Source organism: Mobula hypostoma, chromosome 2 (assembly GCF_963921235.1).
Source record: "Mobula hypostoma chromosome 2, sMobHyp1.1, whole genome shotgun sequence".
In the NCBI taxonomy this organism is placed as follows: domain Eukaryota; kingdom Metazoa; phylum Chordata; class Chondrichthyes; order Myliobatiformes; family Myliobatidae; genus Mobula; species Mobula hypostoma.
The window spans coordinates 191384190-191407490 of NC_086098.1; the positions used below are offsets into that span (position 1 = coordinate 191384190).

The 23301-nt window shown below is 41.0% G+C and overlaps 1 protein-coding gene across 1 annotated transcript in view; it reads left to right on the forward strand.

The window, feature by feature from the left end:
• The first annotated feature begins 7080 nt into the window (after positions 1-7080).
• The window catches only part of LOC134342759 (microtubule cross-linking factor 2-like), a 113850-nt gene continuing 97629 nt past the window's right edge, over positions 7081-23301 (forward strand). The window contains exon 1 of the mRNA XM_063041293.1: positions 7081-8109. Coding sequence (XP_062897363.1) covers positions 7336-8109 — 774 coding nt within the window. The 5' untranslated portion in view covers positions 7081-7335. The remainder of the gene's footprint in view (positions 8110-23301) is intronic.

Below are 23301 nucleotides of genomic sequence, written 5' to 3' on the forward strand. Positions count from 1 at the left end.
GGAGTATCCTGAACAGTTTTGGGCCTTTTATCTAATAAAATACGTGCTGGTATTACAGAGGGTGCAGAGGGTCCAGAGGAGGTTTGCTAGCATGATTCTGCCAGAGGATGTTTCCTGTAGTAGGGAAGTCTAAGACCAGATGGTACAGCCTCAGAACAGAGAGATATCCATTTAGAACAGAGGTAAGGAGGAATTTCTTTAGCCAGACGTTAGTGAAACTGTGGAATTCATTGCCACAGACAGCTGCAGAGGCCAAGTCATTGGGTATATTTAAAGTGGAGGCTGCTAGGCTACAGGGAGAAGGCAGGGGAATGGGGTTGAGAGTGATAATAAATCAGCTATGATGAAATGGCAGAGTAGACTCAATGGGCTGAATGGTCTAATTCTGCTCCTATATCCTATGGTCTTAAGAAACAACTTCTGAAAATGTGGACCTTAGTTATCACTGGACAAAGGTAACTTGTTGCTTAAGATCACATTTTCAAAAAACATAACATTAACAATAAAAATACTGTTTTTTCCAATACTTACAGTAAGAGTACACCAGATTAAAATTCTGAGCAAATCCAAAGAGCAATCATATCACAAAAAAATTATAGAAAACACTGGCCTCTATTATTTTTCATTCACATAATACTTATTTTGTAGAAAAAGTCCATGTTTTTTTTTACTGAAACTTTGTGAATACAGCGAGAATGTTATATCTTTATTTTCTTTTCTCTCTTACTTCTCCCTTATATGCTCATGAAATTTAAGCTGTACTTTATTATTAAGGTATAATATTCAGCATGTTTTTACACTTGATCTTGAATGGAAAAGTAAGTGAAAATGTAAAATAGAATTTAACTAAGCCTATTGTAATATCCTCTTGTTTTTCTGTAGTTGTTCCACGAAAATACAATCAACATAAATTATACATTTTCTTCATACCAAATCCAGCACTGCTGGGAACAATTTCTCAAATGTGCTATCCTGTATATACAAAAGTAGAATGAGAATAATGCAGTATTTCCATTTACTTCATCAATAATTTCCAATATGGAAATAAACTGACATCAGAGAGAACACAGATGGCTTAAAGATGTCATGAAGGACTCTGTCTGTATAACATAAAGTTCTCCACTGTACAACAACTCTCAGCATACGGAATGAAAAGTTATAGTATCATGGTATTGAAATTATTGCCAATATTGAAGAAGGTTAATCTGTAGAAGGAGTTTAAACTATAAAAAATCTTATCCACATATCTAAATTGGAATTATACTGTCCTGACTAGTACTGACTAATAGACTAATAAAAAATACTAAATTTTTTAGGAATGTTGAGATTGCCTTTTTAAATTTAATCTCTGACAAGCTCTAATACCCAAAGAGATGTTGCATAAGTAAGCTTCAATGTATTGCCACCTGTATTAATTTGAAATAAAATATTTCGAATTGATGCTTATTATTTATCATGTAGAATTCTGTGCACAGTTAACAATGAAAGGACTTGCAATAATATGTCTCTTAGAAGCAATTCAAAGGGAATTGGTATTTATAAGTTACTTTGAAAACAATTAATTATTATTTATTAAATTTATTTTTGAAAAATTATTCCATAGGCCACAGTTTGTTGCGGAACAGTTTCAGTCATTCCTGAAAGTGAATGGAATAAGAAATATTACATCTCTACTATACCACCCAGCTACAAATGGCTTGGTGGAAAGGTTTATCCTGAGTGCAAAGGAACACACTTCGAGCAATGTCAGCAGAACACACTACACTAACACTGAATCAGAAGCTCGCCATATGCTCCTCCTTGCATATTGCAATGCGGCACACTCCACAACTAACAACTCACCAGCTATGCTATCCCTGGGCCACCCCTTGTGCTCAACCTTGTACCTACTCAAACCCAATCTCAAGAGGAGTATGTAGAACAAACAGCTGAGACAAATTGAGGGCTCTTCACACAAGAGGGTTCACTGTTTCACTCCTAGACAGGTAGTCATGGCGAGGGACTACAGAGGTAATCAAGAGTGGGTACTTGGAAAGATTAAGGACAGAACTGGACCACTCTCCTACACAAGGAAGCATGGATTTGTGAAAGGAAGATCATGTCTGACGAATCTCATAGAATTTTTTGAGGATGTAACTAGTAGAGTGGATAGGGAAGAACCAGTGGATGTGGTATATTTGGATTTTCAAAAGGCTTTTGACAAGGTCCCACACAGGAGATTAGTGTGCAAACTTAAAGCACACAGTATTGGGGGTAAGGTATTGATGTGGATAGACAATTGGTTGGCAGACAGGAAGCAAAGAGTGGGAATAAACGGGACCTTTTCAAAATGGCAGGCAGTGACTAGTGGGGTACCGCAAGGCTCAGTGCTGGGACCCTAGTTGTTTACAATATATATTAATGACTTGGATGAGGGAATTAAATGCAGCATCTCCAAGTTTGCAGATGACACGAAGCTGGGAGGCAGTGTTAGCTGTGAGGAGGATGCAGGGTGACTTGGATAGGTTAGGTGAGTGGGCAAATTCATGGCAGATGCAATTTAATGTGGATAAATGTGAAGTTATCCACTTTGGTGGCAAAAACAGGAAAACAGATTATTATCTGAATTGTGGCCGATTAGGAAAAGGGGAGGTGCAACGAGACCTGGGTGTCATTATACACCAGACATTGAAAGTGGGCATGCAGGTACAGCAGGCAATGAAAAAGGCGAATGGTATGCTGGCATTCATAGCAAGAGGATTCGAGTACAGGAGCAGGGAGGTACTACTGCAGATGTACAAGGCCTTGGTGAGACCACACCTGGAGTATTGTGTGCAGTTTTGGTCCCCTAATCTGAGGAAAGACATCCTTGCCATGGAGGGAGTACAAAGAAGGTTCACCAGATTGATTCCTGGGATGGCAGGACTTTCATATGATGAAAGACTGGATGAACTAGGCTTATACTCATTGGAATTTAGAAGATTGAGGGGGGATCTGATTGAAACGTATAAAATCCTAAAGGGATTAGACAGGCTAGATGCAGGAAGATTGTTCCCAATGTTGGGGAAGTCCAGAACCAGGGGTCACAGTTTGAGGATAAAGGGGAAGCCTTTTAGTACAAAGATTAGGAAAAACTTCTTCATACAGAGAGTGGTGAATCTGTGGAATTCTCTGCCACAGGAAACAGTTGAGGCCAGTTCATTGGCTATATTTAAGAGGGAGTTAAATATGGCCCTTGTGGCTACGGGGATCAGGGGGTATGGAGGGAAGGCTGGTGCAGGGTTCTGAGTTGGATGATCAGCCATGATCATACTGAATGGCGGTGCAGGCTCGTAGGGCCGAATGGCCTACTCCTGCACCTATTTTCTATGTTTCTATGTTTCTATGTCATCTGGAGATGACATGTCGATCAGTTGAGGAGAGCAGAGTCAATTGCTGGAGAAGAAAGGTGTCCAGAGCTGTCAGAACCACTTCCTGTAGTCACAGAGTCAACTCCTACAACCGCCATGGAGGAGGATCTTTTGGCTTGAACGGGACAATTTAAAGTTTACTATGCTGTGGATCAATGCTGAAAATATCATATAGAGATAGGGTAACTAATGAGACAGTACTCCAACATGCCCATACAAAAGTATCTTTAATGAGAACATTAAATGAGAGGAAACTTAAATTCCTGGGCCATGTCATCAGAAAGAGAGAAATAGAATGCCTTACATTACAAGGCCATATGCCTGGGAAATGCAGAAGAGGAAGTCAAAGAAGAAAATATATGGGCACTGTGAAAGAACTAACAGATCTAAGTGTGTGAGATATCATTGATGCTGCTTGGGATCGTTCAATGTGGAAAGCCATGATCACCCAAGCGTGAAGTGTCTATATAGTACCTGTAGTTGTATTATAGAGTATTCTGTATATACATAGTATAAAAGAATACAAGTTGAGATGCATTCTCTATTGAGTTGGAGTTTATAGCTAAGCAGGGAAGAGTGTTGTTTATTCAATGGTTAGGTAATGTTGTAAATATATCATTTGATTAAGCATTCTTTGTTTATGTAATTCATTATGGGTTATATGTAAAAGTACGTAAATGGCATACGTCATTAAACCACCACGTCATAAGTGCACGCCTTACTAAAGTAAAAAACGAAGTAGACTCACATTTAGCAACTCTGCATTTTTCTTTCAATTAGTTTTATGTTTTTGAGTTACAAAACATAACAGGTAATGTTAAAGTCCCAAAATATAACTGTTCATTTCCCTCCGCAGATGCTGCCTAGTCCTTTGAGTTCCTCCAGCATCTTGCTTGTTCCAAAATATTTTTAACATAAGATAAAGTAAGATAAAACTTTATTTATCCCAAAGGAAATTATTGTAAGCATTGAGGTACAAAAAAATACAAAATGTGCATTAAAAAGTAATGGTACAAAATGCAGATGTATAATGAAACTATATACTTATATGCTTAAGGAGGAGGAGTTGTAGAGTCTTATAGCCACAGGGAGAAAGGATCTCCAGTGGCGTTCAGTGGTGAACCTCGCTGGAATGAGTCTGTTACTAAAGGTGCTCCTCTGTTTGTCCAGTATGTCATGGAAAGGGTGAGAGGGATTGTCCATAGAGCTCCATAGCTTTTGCAGCATTCTCTCAGACACAACCACCAGGGAATCCAATTCCACCCCCAGAACAGAACCAACCTTCCTGACGAGCTTATCAATCTTCTTGGCATCAGCTGCTCTCACCCAGCTGCCCCAGCAGACTACAGCGTAGAACTGAGTGCTGGCCACCACTGAGTCGTAGAACATCTGCAGCATAGTACTGCAGATGTTGAATGGCTGGAGCCTCCTCAAGAAGTACAGTCAGCTCTGTCCTTCTTGTACAGAATCCCTGTATTTTTAGTCCAGTTCAGTTTATTGTCCAGGTGAGTTCCCGGGTATTTGTAGTCCAAACAACTACAAACATCTCTCTGAATTGTTAAACAGTAGTTACCTGAAGAACTACGATCAGTCAGCATGACGCTAACCTTCTCAGCATTGCGTATTGTCAGTAGGTAGTAACATTAATATCTTATCCAAGTCACTAGCAACAACCATAAGAATCTACGGTTGGCAATGCATTGAATAAACCGAATAGTAACATAATTGGTATCAATGTTGCATCATCTCATTCTGTTTGACCTCAGGCACAAAAGAATCATGATGAGTGGAATGACATTCATCTCATGAACACTTTATATTTAAGGCAGCGACTATTAATTGGTCTGGAGGCAACATAAATTATTGATTACAAACAAACGTTTAATGTTTGGTACAACAGTTTGTGTGAGTTTTTTTATTAGGTTTGTTGGAAGACATATGATGTAGTTTATCACAGAGAAATGTACAGTTTTCTACAAGGTGAGGAAGGACATAATAATAAACACTGTATTGATTGGCTAAAGCTTGACATATTGCTTAATATAAGTAATGCATGTACAAAAACTGTGATGTCAAAGGACAAGTCCTTAAAATAGAAGCCTTTGATGGAAGACACAGTTGCTTATTGATAGAACATATGTTTAACATACATTGATATACTGATTTCAATTGAAGTTGGATTTAATCTTTCAGGATATACCTTTTTCTCAAATGGGAATAATAAATAATGAACAAATTCAGTAAAGATCAGCACAATATTCATTGATATATATTTATTGATAAAGATATTATCAAATTAACATATGCAAGTATAGGTATAACTATTATTTTCATAATGACATCTTGATCAGGATTTTGTTCTGTGTCAAGTCCCACATCCTTTGTAATAACAGTACATTTTTACCTTAACTACCTATCAGTTTGGAAAATGATTGATCATAATTCACAGGGTCAGTTATAAATATTAAAACACATATAATAAAACATTTAAGATCAAGGAGAACACTTGAGAGTTAAAGATTGAAAGTCAGGGTTTTTGAAGCTTGGACAAGCATGGTATCAGTTTGACTATGATGTGTCACACCTCCTTCGAGCAATTTGTTTTTCTCAGTTACATGTGAAAATGTCCTCAGGCCCAAGACAGGTCAAATCTGTACTGCTGTTATTGATTGACCTTGCACCAAGTCCTATTGCCTGCATGGTTGAGTTTGAAATAGGAAGATGGTTCATTTGAAGCTTTCCACAACCAGTTGGCATCACTGAACCTGCTGTCTTTATCAACATAGGAAACCAAACCTGCTGAAAGATCATTGAACCAGAATAATAGTTGTGTTCATTGCTCCGAAGATGTCGCCTGCCCTGCTGAGTATTTCCAGCATTTTCGATCTCAAATTCCCAATATCCATTCTTTTACATTGGTTGGTTTCATTCTAACACCTTACTTATTCTAATTTCATCTGGCTACCTGTATCACTGCTGCACCTCTACTGGTGGCATCCAACTGAGTTATAAGAATGACCAGTGGGGGAAGAAAAAGCAAAGATCAGATTCGTGCTTTTATTTTTATTTTGAAGCAACACACACAAAATACTGGTGAGAAACTCAGCAGGCCAGGCAGCATCTGTGGAAAAGAGTAAACAGGCAGAGATCCTTCATCATTTTGAACCAAGGGCTCGACTTATTTGGTTCTCAATTCATTCTAAGAGCAAATATTAATGTATTACTATATTTGGCTGTCCAAATGGTTCAAATTCTCATAGTAACATGTGAAGAGCAGAAAGTGTTGGAAAATCACAGTATTTGAATAAAAATGGACTAATATGTAAAACTGCAGACGAAACAGATCCTCCCACTTCCAACTGTTTTAGCCTTACGGCCGTTGAGATATCTGTCCCATTTTTTAAAAATCTCTAATTTGCGTCATTTGTTTTTAAAATGTGACCGTTATTTCTTTAATTTTTTAGCCTGGATGGAGATAGAAATGGAATCAATGACGATTTTTTAAAAAAAAACGACGGCTGCTGTAAAAAGAACAGCAACAGTGATTCTGTGCGTGTTTGGGCTTTGGAGGATTCTGAACAGCAATTCCTGCGAAGGACGTCTGATGCAAGGGGGGAGCAAGTTGGCTCTTGGTAGCTATCATGCGTCACCACATCAGGAGCTTGGGCGGAGTAGTATGTTATTTCTCCAGTAGCTGAGTGGTGCATTAGATAGGCAGCGTGTTTCAGTGACAACAGAGATTGCTAGAAATATATAGATTTATCGCAAGTAAAAAAAAATACAAGGGTTCGATACTATTTTGATCGTGTTTTGCAATTGCTTTGAATGGGTCAGCGGGCAGCCGTGAACTCGGAAGGGATGGGATGAACACCGTGGCTCAGACAAGGACTGCTGGCTCTTGTTTGTTCTACAAGATTCCGCTCACTGAGCAGTGGATGGGCGAAGGATGGAGGCGGTGAATGGGACTCCTGAAATTCGCCAGCAACAGCCGGCGGAGAAGAAGAAAGTGCATCGAGCGCCGTCTCCGGCCAGACCCAAAGCGCTGATCCGCGGCTGGTCGGTGGCGAAGTCCAAGTGTAGCCCAGGGGGCTCGAAGCAGGGGCTCGCCCAGTGCCGCCTGTCCCGGCACAGCCCCGGCCTCAAGGACATCAAGCTGGGCAAGTCGCCGGCAAGCAAGGCGGTGGGGGTAGGGTCGGCCGGGGCGTCGCCAGGGTCCCGAGCCGGGAAGGGGGAGCCGCGGAGCAAGAAGTCGGAGCGGGCAGGGGGCGCGGGCGGCACTACGGGCAAGAGGAAGAACCCTCGGGCCGGCGATGGGCCGCGAGCCCCGGGCAAGCGCTCGCCCGCCACCGACAGTAGCTCGGAGCTGTCCGATTGCCCGTCCGAACCGCTGTCCGAGGACAACAAGCCGCCGTCCGCCGCCGACACCAGCGACAGCGAGTCGGCCAGGGGCGCCGGCGGCTCCGAGCCCCCACTATCCCGCCGAGGAGCTTGCTCGCCGAATCAGGACGATCGGAGCTGGCCCGGTGAGGACGGCTCATTGGCTTCGGCCAGCGGCCAGTCAGACGGACCATGCGGGACCAAATCACCGTCGCTGGATAGTCGGCTCCATGTCAGCAACTCGTTGGGCTTTTCTGATTTCAGCGAAGAATTTGTTGACAGCATCCAGGAGGAATTCGTGAAGGAAATCGACGAGTTGCGGTCTGAGAACGATTACCTGAAGGTGGGCGAGGCCTTTTGTACAACATTTCATTCTTAGATTCAGAATATTGTCACCAGGGTGCAATGAAATTTGTTGCTCGAATGAAGCCCAAAGCATAAACAAGATATATGGTCAAATTAATACGTGGACCGTGCAAAGATTGCAGGTTGTGGAAAATAAATCTCGTTAGAGGTGGGTGGGTAGAAGACCAGTTTTGTTTCTCATTCACACATGGTGAATTTCATTCAGCTGGGTGAAAATTGAATGCAAGGCTTGTGTTTTATTGGGTGCAGACTGCCTTCAGGTGCATTGTATTGCGGAGGAATGACTGGTGTAACAGCTGCCTTCCCTTTTTGGGTTTAGTCGTATTTGTACAGATGTCCTTGCATCGATATCCTGGCGATTGCCCAGACCTGAATGTGTGATGAATAATTGTTACTGTTTGCTGGTTGTGAGGCTGCTGCAACATTACAATACACTCTCTCACACACTCTCACTACTGTTCCAGAGCTGATCCCCTTCTAGAAATTGCTTTGTTGATGGAAGCCAACAGGAGATGATTTTCCAGAATTTTCAGAGGATCCAAACATAACTGCAATTTCTCAATTTTCAAGGAATTTAGTTAGAGCATTTTTTAAAAAATGTTTTTTGCATAAACATGCCTTACATGTAATATTTGGGAAGTGAGCAACTGGGCAAAGTCTACATGTGCAAATGCTATACTATCAAATGTTAATGTACATCTGTGGAATTGGTTGAAATTTTGAATGAGTAATTATTTCAGCATGCTTGCAAAAGTAATTGTATTGGCAGAGAGAAGTGGCTACTTGCAGACTATGTAGGCCGAGAGACTAGAGGAAATACTGTTGATACACATGCAAAATGCTAAACTTCAGTCTCACACTTCACGTCTGTTGAAATATTTACTCATAACAGCACACTCAGAAAGCTGGAGGAACTCAGCAGATCCTATCCAGATCCTACTTTATCCATAATTTTGCCACCATCCGAAAGTGTTTTCATATGTTTTTACCCAGTTACTAGATACACTGTAGTGGCTTGCATTCTTGCCTCTTGAGTCAAAATGTTTGGTGTTAATCCATTTCCAAACACTTGAGCACATCAAATTAGATTCAAGTTTATTTATCACACGTACATCAAAACATAGAGTGAACTGTACCACTTGCGTTAACAGCCTGAGGGTGTGCTAGGGGCAGCCCACAAGTGTCGCCACATATTCCAGCGTGCCCACATGCTTGGCAGGACAACACAGAACTAAACAAAACAAAACAGAACACAAGCAACAAAGCAAGCCCTGTTCCTCCCTACCTCCCACCTACCCACTAAGATGCGTACACAGTCCTCTGACCCCAGGACAAGCCACTTCTGCCATCACCAGACTTGTACATTGGGCGTCAACTTCCCGAACGGACTTGCAGAGATTCACAGAGTAGTCTTGATACTGCAGTGCTCATCTATCAGATGTGCCACTTTCAGGGGAGACAAATTGGAAACTTGGTTTGGAAAAAGAGAGATATCTACAATAAATATAGGCAGTAAATGAGGTGCTTGAGGAATATTAAGAATGTAAAAAGAATCTTAAGAAAGAAATTAGAAAAGCTAAAAGAAGATACGAGGTTGCTTTGGCAAGTAAGGTGAAAATAAATCCAAAGGGTTTCTACAGTTATATTAATAGTAAAAGGATAGTGAGGGATAAAATTGGTCTCTTAGAGAATCAGAGTGGACAGCTATGTGTGGAACCAAAAGAGATGGGGGAGATTTTGTACAATTTCTTCGGTATTTAAGGAGAATGATATTGAATTGTGTAACATAAGGGAAACAGGTAGGGAAGTTATGGAAACTATGATGATTAAAGAAGAGGAAGTATTGGTGCTTTTAAAGAATGTAAAAGTGGATAAGTCTCCGGGTCCTGACAGGATATTCGCTGTGACCTTGAGGGAAGTTAGTGTAAAAATAGCAGGGGCTCTGACAGAAATATTTCAAAGTTATTAGAAATGGGGATGGTGCCTGAGGATTGGCATATTGCTCGTGTTGTTCCATTGTTTAAAAAGGGTCCTAAGAGTAAACCTAGCAATTATCAGCCTGTCAATTTGACGTCAGTGGTGGTTAAATTAATGGAAAGTATTCTTAGAGATGGTATATGTAATTATCTGAATAGACAGGGTCTGATTAGGAACAGTTAACATGGATTTGTGCATGGAAGATCATGTTTGACAAATCTTACTGAATTTTTTGAAGAGGTTACTAGGAAAGTTGACAAGGGTAAAGTGGTGGATTTTGTCTATATGGACTTCAGTAAGGCCTTTGACAAGGTTCCACATGGAAGGTTAGTTAGGAAGGTTCAGTCGTTAGGTATTAATATTGAAGTAGTAAAATGGATTCAACAGTGGCTGGATGGGAGACGCCAGAGAGTAGTGGTGGATAAGTGTTTGTCAGGTTGGAGGCGGTGACTAGTGGTGTGCCTCAGGGATTTGTACTGGGTCCAGTGTTGTTTGTCATGTACATTAATGATCTGGATGATGGGGTGGTAAATTGGATTAGTAAGTATGCAGATGATACTAAGATAGGTGGTGTTGTGGATAATGAAGTAAGTTTTCAAAGCTTGCAGAGAGATTTAGGCCAGTTAGAAGAGTGGGCTGAAAGATGGCAAATGGAGTTTAATGCTGATAAGTGTGAGGTGCTACATTTTGGTAGGAATAATCAAAATAGGACATACATGCTAAATGGTAGGGCATTGAAGAATGCAATAGAACAGAGGGATCTAGGAATAATGGTGCATAGTTCCCTGAAGGTGGAATCTCATGTTGATAGGGTGGTGAAGAAAGCTTTTGGTATGCTGGCCTTTATAAATCAGAGCATTGAGTATAAGAGTTGGGATGTAGTGTTAAAGTTGTACAAGGCATTGATAAATTTGGAGTATTGTGTACAGTTCTGGTCACCGAATTATAGGAAAGATGTCAACAAAATAGAGAGAGTACAGAGAAGATTTACTAGAATGTTATCTGGGTTTCAGCACCTAAGTTACAGAGAAAGGTTGAACAAGTTGGGTCTTTATTCTTTGGAGCGTAGAAGGTTAAGGGGGGACTTGATAAAGGTATTTAGAATTATGAGGGGGATAGATAGAGTTGACGTGGATAGGCTTTTTCCATTGAGAATAGGGGAGATTCAAACAAGAGGGCATGAGTTGAGAGTTAGGGAGCAAAAGTTTAGGGGTAACACGAGGGGGAACTTCTTTACTCAGAGAGTGGTAGCTGTGTGGAACAAGCTTTTAGTAGAAGTTGTAGAGGCAGGCTCGATATCGTCAGTTAAAGTAAAATTGGATAGCGATGGAATGGAGGGTTATGGGCTGAGTGCAGGTCGGTGGGACTAGGTGAGAGTAAGAGTTCAGCATGGACTAGAAGGGCCAAGATGGCCTGTTTCCGTGCTGTAGTTGTTATATGGTTATATGATACTGAAACCCAGTCCACTCTTCCAGTTAGAAAAATCCCATGGCATAGTTTTGAAAAGCAACAGTGAGATATCTCCAATATTTGTACCTAAACCAACATACCAACACATTTATCATCTTGCTGCTATCACGATAGTGGTGGCAGGTCCGGTTGCAAGCTGGTTGCCAAATTTTTGACATAAGAATAGTGACTGGACTTCAACTCTATCCCAAGGTCATGAAATAAGCTGCATAAACAGTAAGCTTTCCTCCCTGCCTACGATCACAAATTCTCTCACCAGCAGTTAACTTTTTGCCATATCCCATTCATCCATCATTCTTCTTCCAGGAGTACTTTGATGACAGACATAGAAATGTCAAATTTAGGATCCTTATCACTGTGTTCAACTTCTTGGCAACCTAGTCCAATACTTTGTAATCAAATCACAAACACGAGAAAATCTGCAGATGCTGGAAATCCAAGCACCACACACAAAATGCTAGAGGAACTCGGTAGGCCAGGCAGCATCTGTGGAAAAGAGTACAGTTGACTTTGCGGGCTGAGACCCTTCAGCAGGATAATGAGCTATCAGGGCACAGCAGCAAAAGCCAGGCCAGTGGCATTGTGGCTGGCTGTGAACCTCAGTGAGGAAGGATAAAGTCAGACAGAGCAGTAGGGGTATGAACAGGAGATTCTGTGGCCACGTAACAGATGTCAGGAGGATGTGTTGCCTCCAAGGTGCTAGGGTCTGGATTGTCTCAGAGTTGCTGCAGAAGATTCTCAAGAAGGAGGGTGAACAGCCAGACATAGTTAGTAAGGGGAAGAGGTCCTGTGCAGTGAGAACAGGGAGTTAGGAAAATGACTGAAGAGCAATACCTGCAAGGTAGTCATCTCTGGATTTCTCCCAGTACCATGTGCTTGGCAGGTTTGCTGGAGCATTTGGGGAGCTTTTAAACAAATTTGACAGGGGAATGGGAACCAGAGAGATTAGGTAGTTGGCATACAGGACAGTCTGTTATGTAGTGAGACTGTGAGGAAGGACAGGCAGATCATAGGGCAAAATTTCAATCAGTGAATGAGCTGAAGTGTAACATGGGGGGGTTGGAATTGAAATGGGTGATGAATACAGGACTGACGGTATTATATTTGAAGCCATGCAGTATGTGGAATAAGGTAGCTGATCTTGTAGCACAGTCAAAGATTGGCAGGTGTGATGGCATCACTGAGCAGTTGCTGAAAGAAGATTATAGTTGGGAGTTTAACATCCAAGGATACACTTTGTATTGAAAAGACAGACATAGGCAGAGGGGGTGGGGTGGCTCTGTAGGTAAAAAATGAAATCAAATTCTTAGAAAGAGATGACATAGGATCAGAAGATAGGATCCTTCTGGGTAGAGTTAAGAAACTGCAAGGATCAAAGATCCTGATGGGAGTTATATACAAGCCTATAAACAGTAGCCAGGATGTGGGATACAAATTACAACAGGAAATGGAAAAGGCATGTCAAAAGGACAACATTGCAATAGTCAAAGGGGATTTCAATATGCAGGTATATTGGGAAAATCAGGTTGGTGCTGGATCCCATGAAAGGTAATTTGTAGAATACCTATGAAATGGTTCTTTAGAGCAACTTGTGGTTGAAAGCCAGGGGAAAGACAATTATGGAATTGGCATTGTGTAATGAACCAGATTTGATTAGGGAGCTTAAGGTAAAGAAACCCTTAGGAGACAGTGATTTTACCATCCATTTTGAGAGAGAGATGATAAAGTCAGATGTATCAGTAATACAGTGAAGTAAAGGGAATTACAGAGGCATGTGAGAGAAACTGGCCAAAGTTGATTTGAAGGGGACACTCACAGGGATGATGGGAGAACAGCAATGGCTGGAGTTTCTGGGGGCAATTTAGAAGGTGCTGGATAGATACACCCCGAAGATGAAGAATATTCTAAAGGGGCGATGACCCAACAGTGGCTGACAGCATAAAAGGAAAAGAGAGGATATATTACAAAATATTATGGAAAGTTAGAGGATTGGGAAGCTTTTAGAAATCAACAGAAGGCAACTAAAATAGTCATAAGGAGAGAAAAGATGAAATATGAAGGTGAGCTAAGCAATAATAACAAAGAGGATACCAGAAGCTTTTTTCAGATATATAAAGAGTAAAAGAGCGGTGAGAGTAGATATTGGAGAACTGAGCGGAGAAGTAAAAATGGAAGATGGGGAAATGGCAGACAAACTTAATAAATATCTTGCGTCAGTCTTCACTGTGGAAGTCACTCACAGTATGCCAGAAATTCAAGCATTTCAGAGGGCTGAGGTAAGTGTAGTTACCATTACTAAGCTGAAGGTGCTTGGGAAGCTGAAAGGTGTGAAGGTAGATAAGTCACCCAGACAAGATGGACTACATCCCAGGGTTCTGAAAGAGGTACCTGAAGAGATGGTGGAGACATTAGTAATCACTAGCTTCTGTAATGGTTCTGGAGGGCTAGAAAATTGCAAATGTCACTCCGCTCTTTAAGAAAGGAAATTATAGGCTAGTTAGCCTGACTTCAGTGGTTAGGAAGGTGTTGGAGTTCATTATTACAGATGTGGTTTCAGGGTACTTGGAGGCACATGGTAAAGTAGGCCAAAGCCAGCTTGGTTTCCTTAAGGGGAAATTTTGCCTGACAATTCTGTTGGCATTCTTTGGGGAAGTAACAGGAAGGAGAGACAAAGGAGAATAAGTGGATGTTGTTTATTTGGTTTTTCAAATAGCCTTTGACAAGTGCTGCACATGAGGCTGCTAAACAAGATAAGAGCCTAGGTATTTCAAGAAAGGTACTCATATAGATAGAAGATTGGCTGATTGGCAGGAGATAGAGCAGGGAAAAAAGCCTATTCTGGGTGACTACTGGTGTTCCACAGGGGTTGGTGTTGGGACCACTTCTTTTCACGTTATATGCTAACGATTTGGATGGCAGAATTTATGGCTTTGTGGCCAAGTTTGAAGAGGATATGAAGATAACTGGAGGGGCAGGTAGTGTAGAGGAAGCAGAGAGTATGCAGTAGGACTTATACAGGTTGGGAGAATGGGTAATTAAGTGACAGATGGAATAATAGTGTAGGGGAGATGTATAGTTATGCACTTTGGTAAAAGAAATAAAGTAATAAACTATTTTCTGAACAAGATGAAAATTCAAAAATGAGAGCTGTAAGAGGACTTGGGAGACCTTGTGCAGGATTTGCTGTAGTTTTATTGCAGGTTGAGTTGGTGATAAGGAAGGCAAATAAAATGTTGGCATTTATTTCAAGAGAGACTAGAATATAAGAGCAGGGATGTAATGCTGAGGCTTTATAAAGCGTTGGTTAGACCACACTTGGAGTATCACGAATAGTATCTAAAAGATGTGCCGGCATTGAAGAGGATCCAGAGGAGGTTCATGAGAATGATTACAGGAATGAAAGGGTTAATGTGTGAGGAGCATTTGATGGTACTGGGCCTTTATTCGCTGCAGTTTAGAAGAAGGGGGAGAGGAAATCTCATTGAAACCTATCAAATATTGAAAGGCCTAGATAGAGTGGATGTGGACAAGATGTTTCCTAATATGGAGGAGTCTTGAACCTGAGGGCATACCCTCAGAATTGAAGCCATGGGTGGTGAATCTGATTTAATTCATTGCCATGGGTAGCTGTGGAAGCCAAGTTGATGAGTTAATTTCAAAGCGGAATTTGAGAGGCTCTTGGTGAATCAGGGCGTCAGAAGGTTACAGGGAGAAGGCAGGAGAATGGGGTTGAGAGGGATAATAAATCAGCCATGATGGAATGGCAGAGCAGCTCAATAACCTGAATGGCCTAATTGTGCTCCGATGTCTCGTGGTCAAACCTATGGCTGGAGAATATTTCCTCTCCTATGTTAAAATGGTTCTAAAATATCTCTTTATGAGGCTTTTGATTGCCTATATAAGAACCTTTCTATGTGGCTTAGTATTATGCATTTTTTTGGAATATATCCATGAAGCTTTTCATTTATTCTGTCATGTTAAAGACAAATTATCTTATATGGCTCATTTAGAAGTGCCAAAAACAACAGACGTTTGGAATAAGATGCCAGTAGCAGGAAATACTAATGGTACAACAGCACTGGCTCTTCAGTTAATTCACCAGTTTCCCTTTACTCTGTATTGATTAACTGTGCGCAGTCAAAAAATATATTAGAGTCTGTTGTGAGTGGGGAAATAAAGTGTACCTTTCACACTTACTGGAGTAAAATACAGACATATAGTTTACAGGGCAGTTGCAGAAAGGTGGAGAAGTAAGAAAGCTCCATATCAGATGGGAGAGATTAAATGAAAAAAGGGATGATGCTGCAAGAGAAATTGCAATGATAATGGAACAACTTAAGAAAAAAACCGCAAAAATGGAAACAGCAGAATCATTATGTAAAAGTGTTGACTCATTCTTGTGTCCAGAAAATTGTAAAGATGAACTTGCTCTTCCAACTATTGGAACATGTGTGGGAAGTCAGACTAGGAGTAGCCTGGAAAATTTGAAGTGATGACGTGAACATTTTGGACAGTTTCATCAGCTGGGGCCCTGAAATAAAAGCAGGAAATGCTGGGACAACTGCAGGACTAGCAGTATCTGTTGAAAGACAAATAGAGTTAATGCTTTGGTCGGAGACTCTTCGTGAAAGTGGCAGTCCTCCAGAAGCTCAGGGTCGAGCTTGTGAATTAAATGGAGCTGTCACACAAAGTGATAACCTGGCAAGCAGTTCGACTTCCCAGAGTAGAGGAGATCATCTCATGAGCCGTGATCATAGTGTGTGTACCAACCTGGAAAAAGTACAAGTTATTTCCTCTTTGGCCTGGAAGAAATTGGAGTACTGGATAGAAAGAAGGAGATCTTGTTTGGAGAGGGCAATGTTCTCTCTTTGGCTTTGTGCTCCAAAGTCAATCACATTGGTAAATTCTGAGCCTCTACCTTGACTTCAATCCGGTGACTTGCTGTTTCCTCATAGTGACAACATGGTGAAATGCCCAGGGTGTCATCAAGGAAGCACGAGTAGAAAGTTTAGTCATTTTCACCGAATTAGACCCTGATATGGCAGAAGAAAGGCTTAAAATGTGTCCAAATCACAGTGGTGAATGGAGGCTAACAGGGACCAGCCATACCGTGGCTTCAGGATGCATCACTTCACTGGGCCACTCTTGGCTTTGGTTTTGCTTTTAACCAGAGGTGAATGTGTTCAATGGTATAACTACAATGCAATATTTTAATAAAGCAAGTAATTGGTTTTGGTTAAAAGCAATAACAAAGCCAGAAGGTAATGACACATAATCAAAATTGATACTTCATTTGTCAAAATCTGGCTCATTCTGACCCCTCTGTGCAGACATAATTTTTTTGGTACCTTTATGGCCCTATCAGAGCAGGCTGAGTAGCCAACCTCTGAGGTATATATCCCAACCTAAAAATTCTCGTTAACACAAAAATAATTAGCCTCTGTCAGGTTTTCTCATGTTTGCTTAACAACTAAAAGGCTCCAAACAGAATAATACTGTATTATAGTGCTCTTGCTGTAAAAAACCATAGGAGAGCCAGTATTCTTAAAATAGCATGCTTATTTAAAATGGTTAAAATCTCAAATATATGTACTGTGGAGAGCATTCTAATAGGCTGTATCACTGTCAGGTATGGGGTGGGGGGGGTGGGGTTCTACTGCACAGGACCAAAAGAAGCTGCAGAGAGTCATAAATTTACTTGGCTCCATCTTGGGTACTAGCCTACAAAGTACCCAGAACATCTTCAAGGAGCTGTGTCTCAGAAAGGCAGCATTCATTATTAAGGAGCTCCAACATCCATGGCATGCCCTTTTCTCACTGGTAGGAGGTGGAGCAGCCAGCCTGAGGGCACACACTCTGATTCAGGAACAGCTTCTTCCCCTCTGCCATCCGATTCTGAATGAGCATTGAACCTGTGAACACTACCTCACTTTTTTTAATATATACTTCTGTTTTTGCTCTATTTTTAATCAATTTGATATACATATACAGTAATTTATTTATCTTTCATCTATACTATGTATTGCATTGAAGTGCTGCTGCTAAGTTAACAAATTTCTCGACACATGCCGGTGATAATAAACCTGATTCTGATCTCCTTTCATTTTCTTTCATATTAAGAATGGGAATATCCTTTCCTGCATATTTCATGCTAGAAAAATTATTAGATGATGCACACATTGTTGCCCCATTTAAAAAGTATATTATTTGAGACCTGCTGAGCTGTGTTTTAAATTTACCTAATGTAAATATACAATTTTAAGACATGGGTAATTGTAAAATATCATGTACCAACAATGGGGGGTTATGTAAAAAAAAATGTGTGTGTGTGTATATACAGAAGAAGGATTTTGTCTTCAATGCAAGATTTAGAGCTTATAGCCTTGTTACTTTAACAGTTAAGATTAAGATTTAATCAACAACCGTAACAAAAGCAAAGTGAACGATGTCTTCAGAGAATTACAAATAACTGATTATTATGGCATTCGGCATTAGTGGCAACACATTTGTATTGTCAGATAAAATTTAATGACACCTTTGCAAAGCTCATTCATGTGGCTTTTGCATCTCACATCAAACCCTTTAAATTGCAAAATTGTTGTAGTGGAGGCACAAAGTTAATTCGATAGGAAGAAACTGGGGAAGGAAGAAGCCCAACCTTGGCAACCTCTGTGACTTTTGAGTGTTAATATCCAGTCAGCAACTGAATGGATAGCTACACTCTCCAACCTCTTGTGCTTAATTAGTTATCACAGCCAACCTTGTTCTCAAATATGCTTAAGTGAAGGAAGAGGAAGTGTTGACTTCAGAAGGAGCCAGCAGATAAAATGGCAACACAAAAGTTAATCCTTCAAATATGATTTTTTTGTATGTGGAACTGAGTCAGAGGGGCCTTGACTATGTTCATCATCACAATGAGTTTGTATTTTTGGCTCACTACTTGTACTAGATGTGTTACATTTTATTTTATTGCTTTATACTTTAAATGGAGTATGTTACTTTTATTTGGTTACCTTGATTTCCCCTTCATAGTTAACTGTTCAGTAGATAACCAATTGTTGTATCTATTTAAAATCAAAACGAAAGAAAGAATCCATATCAATATTCCTTTGAACCAAAATGACATCCATTAACATGTTTGATTCTCAGAAGTGAAATTTAATCTTGGCACTTGAGCTGCATTTAACATAAAGTTTCAATACCAACCCTACAGCTTACTAGACAAAATTTGTTTTTACTCTGGTCTGTTAAGGTTGTCATAGCCAAGTGAGGTAGTGGTGATAAGCTCCTATTAAATGCTCCCAATGGTGTGCATCTCAAATACCCTCTGACAACCAAGTTCAGCTCCTGGCCTTCATGTGTGGCTTAGCTACTAGCCCGGCAGAACTGTTTTTACTGACGGGGAAGGGGGCAAAAGCAGGTTACTGGCACCTTAAAACCAGACACTTCAGGCAGATGGGGCTCGTCAGCTGTAGTTAGCCGCTCAGCTGTAGTTGATCTCAAACCTCCGCTGCCTTGCAGCTATACCCACTCATGGGGAAGGCTTCAGGAGGAAAGCCTGAGGGAAAAAATTTAGAGCTGGCGTCTCTAAGGCAGTCCCACATTGAGTTCAACCCTGACTGGCAACAACTGTATCGGTCTCTGCCGTTCCTTTGCCGTTCCTTTGGTTTCATCAGCTCTGTGGAGTGGGGGAGCCTGCTACATTTTACATTTTTCAAGTACCCTTGTATCAAATGATGGAGTTGTAATGTTTAACAATTAAACAGCGTTATTTATTCCAAACTGAATTTGATACAAGGTATTGGTCAGTGTTCTGAGCTGTTTACTGATATGCTGTAGCTACAGGTGGGACTGCTCTTACCTCTTTTCCAGAATTTAATTGGTCTGATGAACACCATCAATACCAATGACCTTACACTGTTGGCTCATACATCATTTTATCAATGTCAAGGTTTTAATTTGTTTGTAATGAAGTAGATAATTTTTATTACAAGCTGCATTGCTTATCTGCCCGTGCCCCTGAGTGGGTGGTGGGGGGCTGGGGTCAGTGAACAGCCTACATTCTGACTGGTTCCTTGATTAAGTTCTTCACCTACACACAGCTACAGTGCATCGAGGCTTTTCAGCGCCCTGATCCCTTGACGGCAAGAGGTCCCTGTGATAAAGTTTAAGGGAATGGGGGATTCTCAGATTCCTGTAAACAATGGATTCAGTACTGACTATGTCTGTGACTGCAGTGTGTTTAAATAATGTCTCACAGTTGCTTTCTTTGGAGCAAGATAAGGGTTAAAGTTCACCCAGATCCACATAAGATGTCTCTAGGCTTTTCACACCTTTTGATTTTGACAAAAAGCAGTACCTGATGGAAATTAGACAGAACATTCCTTTCTTAATTCAAGCATAAATTTGACAGATGTTCTTATCTTTGTAATTAAGTTGTGGCTTCAGTAAACCAGGCAGGACATACTTTTAGCAACACACATCAAAGTTGCTGGTGAACACAGCAGACCAGGCAGCATCTCTAGGAAGAGGTACGGTTGACGTTTCAGGCCAAGACCCTTCGTCAGGACTAACTGAAGGAAGAGCTAGTAAGAGATTTGAAAGTGGGAGGGGGAGATGCGAAATGATAAGAGAAGACAGGAGGGGGAGATGGAGCCAAGAGCTGGACGGTTAATTGGCAAAAGGGATATGAAAGGATCATGGGACAGGAGGCCCAGGGAGAAAGAAAAGAGGGGGGGGAGAACCCAGAGGATGGGCAAGGGGTATAGTGAGAGGGACAGAGGGAGAAAAAGGAGAGTGAGAGAAAGAATGTGTGTATATAAATAAATAACGGATGGGGTATGAGGGGCAGGTGGGGCATTAGCGGAAGTTTGAGAAGTCAGTGTTCATGCCATCAGGTTGGAGGCTACCCAGACGGAATATAAGGTGTTGTTCCTCCAACCTGAGTGTGGCTTCATCTTTACAGTAGAGGAGGCTGTGGGTGGACATATCTTTAATTAAGGTGGCTGGAGTGTCTAACAAATTGATTGTACTTTTGTATCAATAGTCCATTGTCTTGGCCAGAATGGTTATCAAACTGATTGTTCTTTGTATCAATAGTCCATTGACTTGGCCGGAATGGTTATCAAATTGATTGTTCTTTTGTATCGGTGGCCTTATAACTTCTAACAATTCTGACATCAGGCAGTGAACTTGTAGAACTGCCAGAGAGATGAGCAAGGTTCTCCCTGATGCTGGGTCCAAGTTCACTTGCCGGCTGAGCTCGAAGAAATAAACAGGTGAAAAGAGAAGTAACGATCTTTTTGTGCTGTCGTTATTTGATCCAGCAAAGTTACGTTTACACCTGAATGGAGTCTCCAGCTAAGTCTAGGTTGTGGGTGGGGACTTACAAGGTGGCATGAGGTGTTTGAGGAAGGAAAGTGATTTAGAAGGAGTACAATGTGCAAGAGGGTGGTAGGGTGCTGGGAAGACCTCTAAACTTTGGTTTCATGGTGAGATGAATAATGTGTTGCTGTAAAGGAAGATATAGGATGCTGCAAGGTTAATTTTGTTTTTTTTAAATGTGCTTCCTCCAGTGGTAAAACTGATTGGCATTTCTTAGCTTGGTTCTTGTTTGGTTCATGAGGTGGTTCTGAGGACCCACAATGATCAACATATGGTGGCTGGTTGCCTGCTGAACTTGTTTGGGAGTCCTGCTCACGAGAGTTTAAGGACCAGCGCACTGTGGGTGAGTATAGGTAGCCATCCCTTTACACAATCCACCCCATGATAGCCAGGAGCTAGGAAATTCAAGGGTCAATTCCAGCATTTCAGATTTATTCCCTCCATCAGTGTTAGTCCAGACAAACCAGCTCACAAAGTTAAAGCCCTCCATGCATGAGTGTATATTTCTTATTGTTTCTCCTAGTTTAAATTCACTGAGAATTTCCATTCTGATGTGCCACTGGTGGGTGCTCTGACACACTGCTGATGGATTTCTGATTAAGTTCCTTGGCTATTTCCCTTCATAAATGCTCCCTGATCTGCTGAGTTCCTCCAACGTTTTGAATGTGTTACTGGAGCAAAAATATTTTTATGCAGTCTTTCATGATCTCTGGACATCCGAAAGTCCTTTTGATAGCTAGTAGTCACTGATCTGAAGTAAGAAACAAAGAAATCTTAACCTAGAAGATCAAGGAAATGATTGTGGACTTCAGGAAGGTGCAGATGAAACACCCCCCTCTGCAAATACATGGCTCCTTCATAGGGAGAGTTAAGTGCACCAAGCACCTGGAAATTTACATCACGCATTACCTCAGCTGGTCCCTCAATATCACCTCCCTAAATAAGAAGGCACAGCAACGCTTCCACTTCCTGAGGAGATTGAGGCAAACAAGGCTCCCCACTGCCCCCCGCCCCCCCCCATTTTAACTGAATTTTACAGGAGTACCATTGAGAGTGTCCTGACAAGCTGCATCCCTATCTGGTATAGGAGCAGCAGAGCATCAGACTGGAAGCCCCAACAAAGGACTGAGAGAATGGCCAAGAGGATCATTGGGATCTGTCTACCATCCATCGGGGACACTTATCAGGAGCGCTGTTTACACAGGGCCCTTGGTGTTATTAGCAATCCCACCCATCCGCCCAGTATCCTCTTTCACTTTGTACCATCAGGCAGGAGGCTGATGCATAAAGACAAGGAAGGTCAGGATTGGAGCAGCTTCTTCCCATGGGCCATTAGGCTTCTGAACTCCCTGCCACATCCCATTCAAAATCACTGATTAATCTACAATATTTAATTTATGCAGTTTACTTTGTGCATAATTCATTTGTAGATTTAATTCTTGCTTTCCCAAATTATTGTGTTATGTGTGTGTTATCTGTACTACTGTACTTTACACCCTGGTCCGAAATGTCTCGTTTGATGGTATACATGAATATATTTAAATGACAATAAACTTGATTTGAACTGCAAATTGTGCACAGCTGTCTTCCTTTGGAAACAAGGTGATAATGACCAGATAATCCATTCTAGTGATGTTAGCTGTGGAATAAATATATTCCAGTACACCAGGAATAACCTCTGCTATTTAAAGTACTGCCATGGGATCTCTTCCCTTCACTTCTCGCTCAAGAAGTACGCCTTTGACTCGTTCACTCCTTCAGAAGAATCTTAACCTAGATTTATGCAGTTAAATTTCTGGGATGGGCATGAACCCTCCTGACCTATGCAAAGGTGCTCCTATCTGAGTCACAGCTCACTTAATAAAACTGCTTATTAGGCACGGCACAGCAGAGGTACTTAAAAAAAAAACTTTGTGCTGAATTTGTCAGTTATTTAGAAGATCACTTCAGCCCAAATTTTGATGGAAGCTTAACTCCATGTAAATGATACATGATCTACACAAGTTGCAAATCAGACAGCTGCTTTTAATGGAAAAGTTTACAATTTTGCAGTAATCCATTTTGGGTTGCTGTAGTTCTGTTAGCTTCTCATTTTGAATTGGAATTGTCCATTAAGTTCACTACAGGATATCTCCCAGTAATGAGTAAAATAAGTATACATTTAAGATTGTTTTGCTAATTACTAGTGGACTAAAATAGCGGGGGGATAGGATCCATAACAGCAGGTTAATAAATGGTAGGGTTAAGGGTAAGTGAGATGGCTTGTCAAGTTAAACTCAAAGCATAGTAAGTTCAATGCTAATAAACGTATTTCAACTCAGGGGTTCATGTATTTATT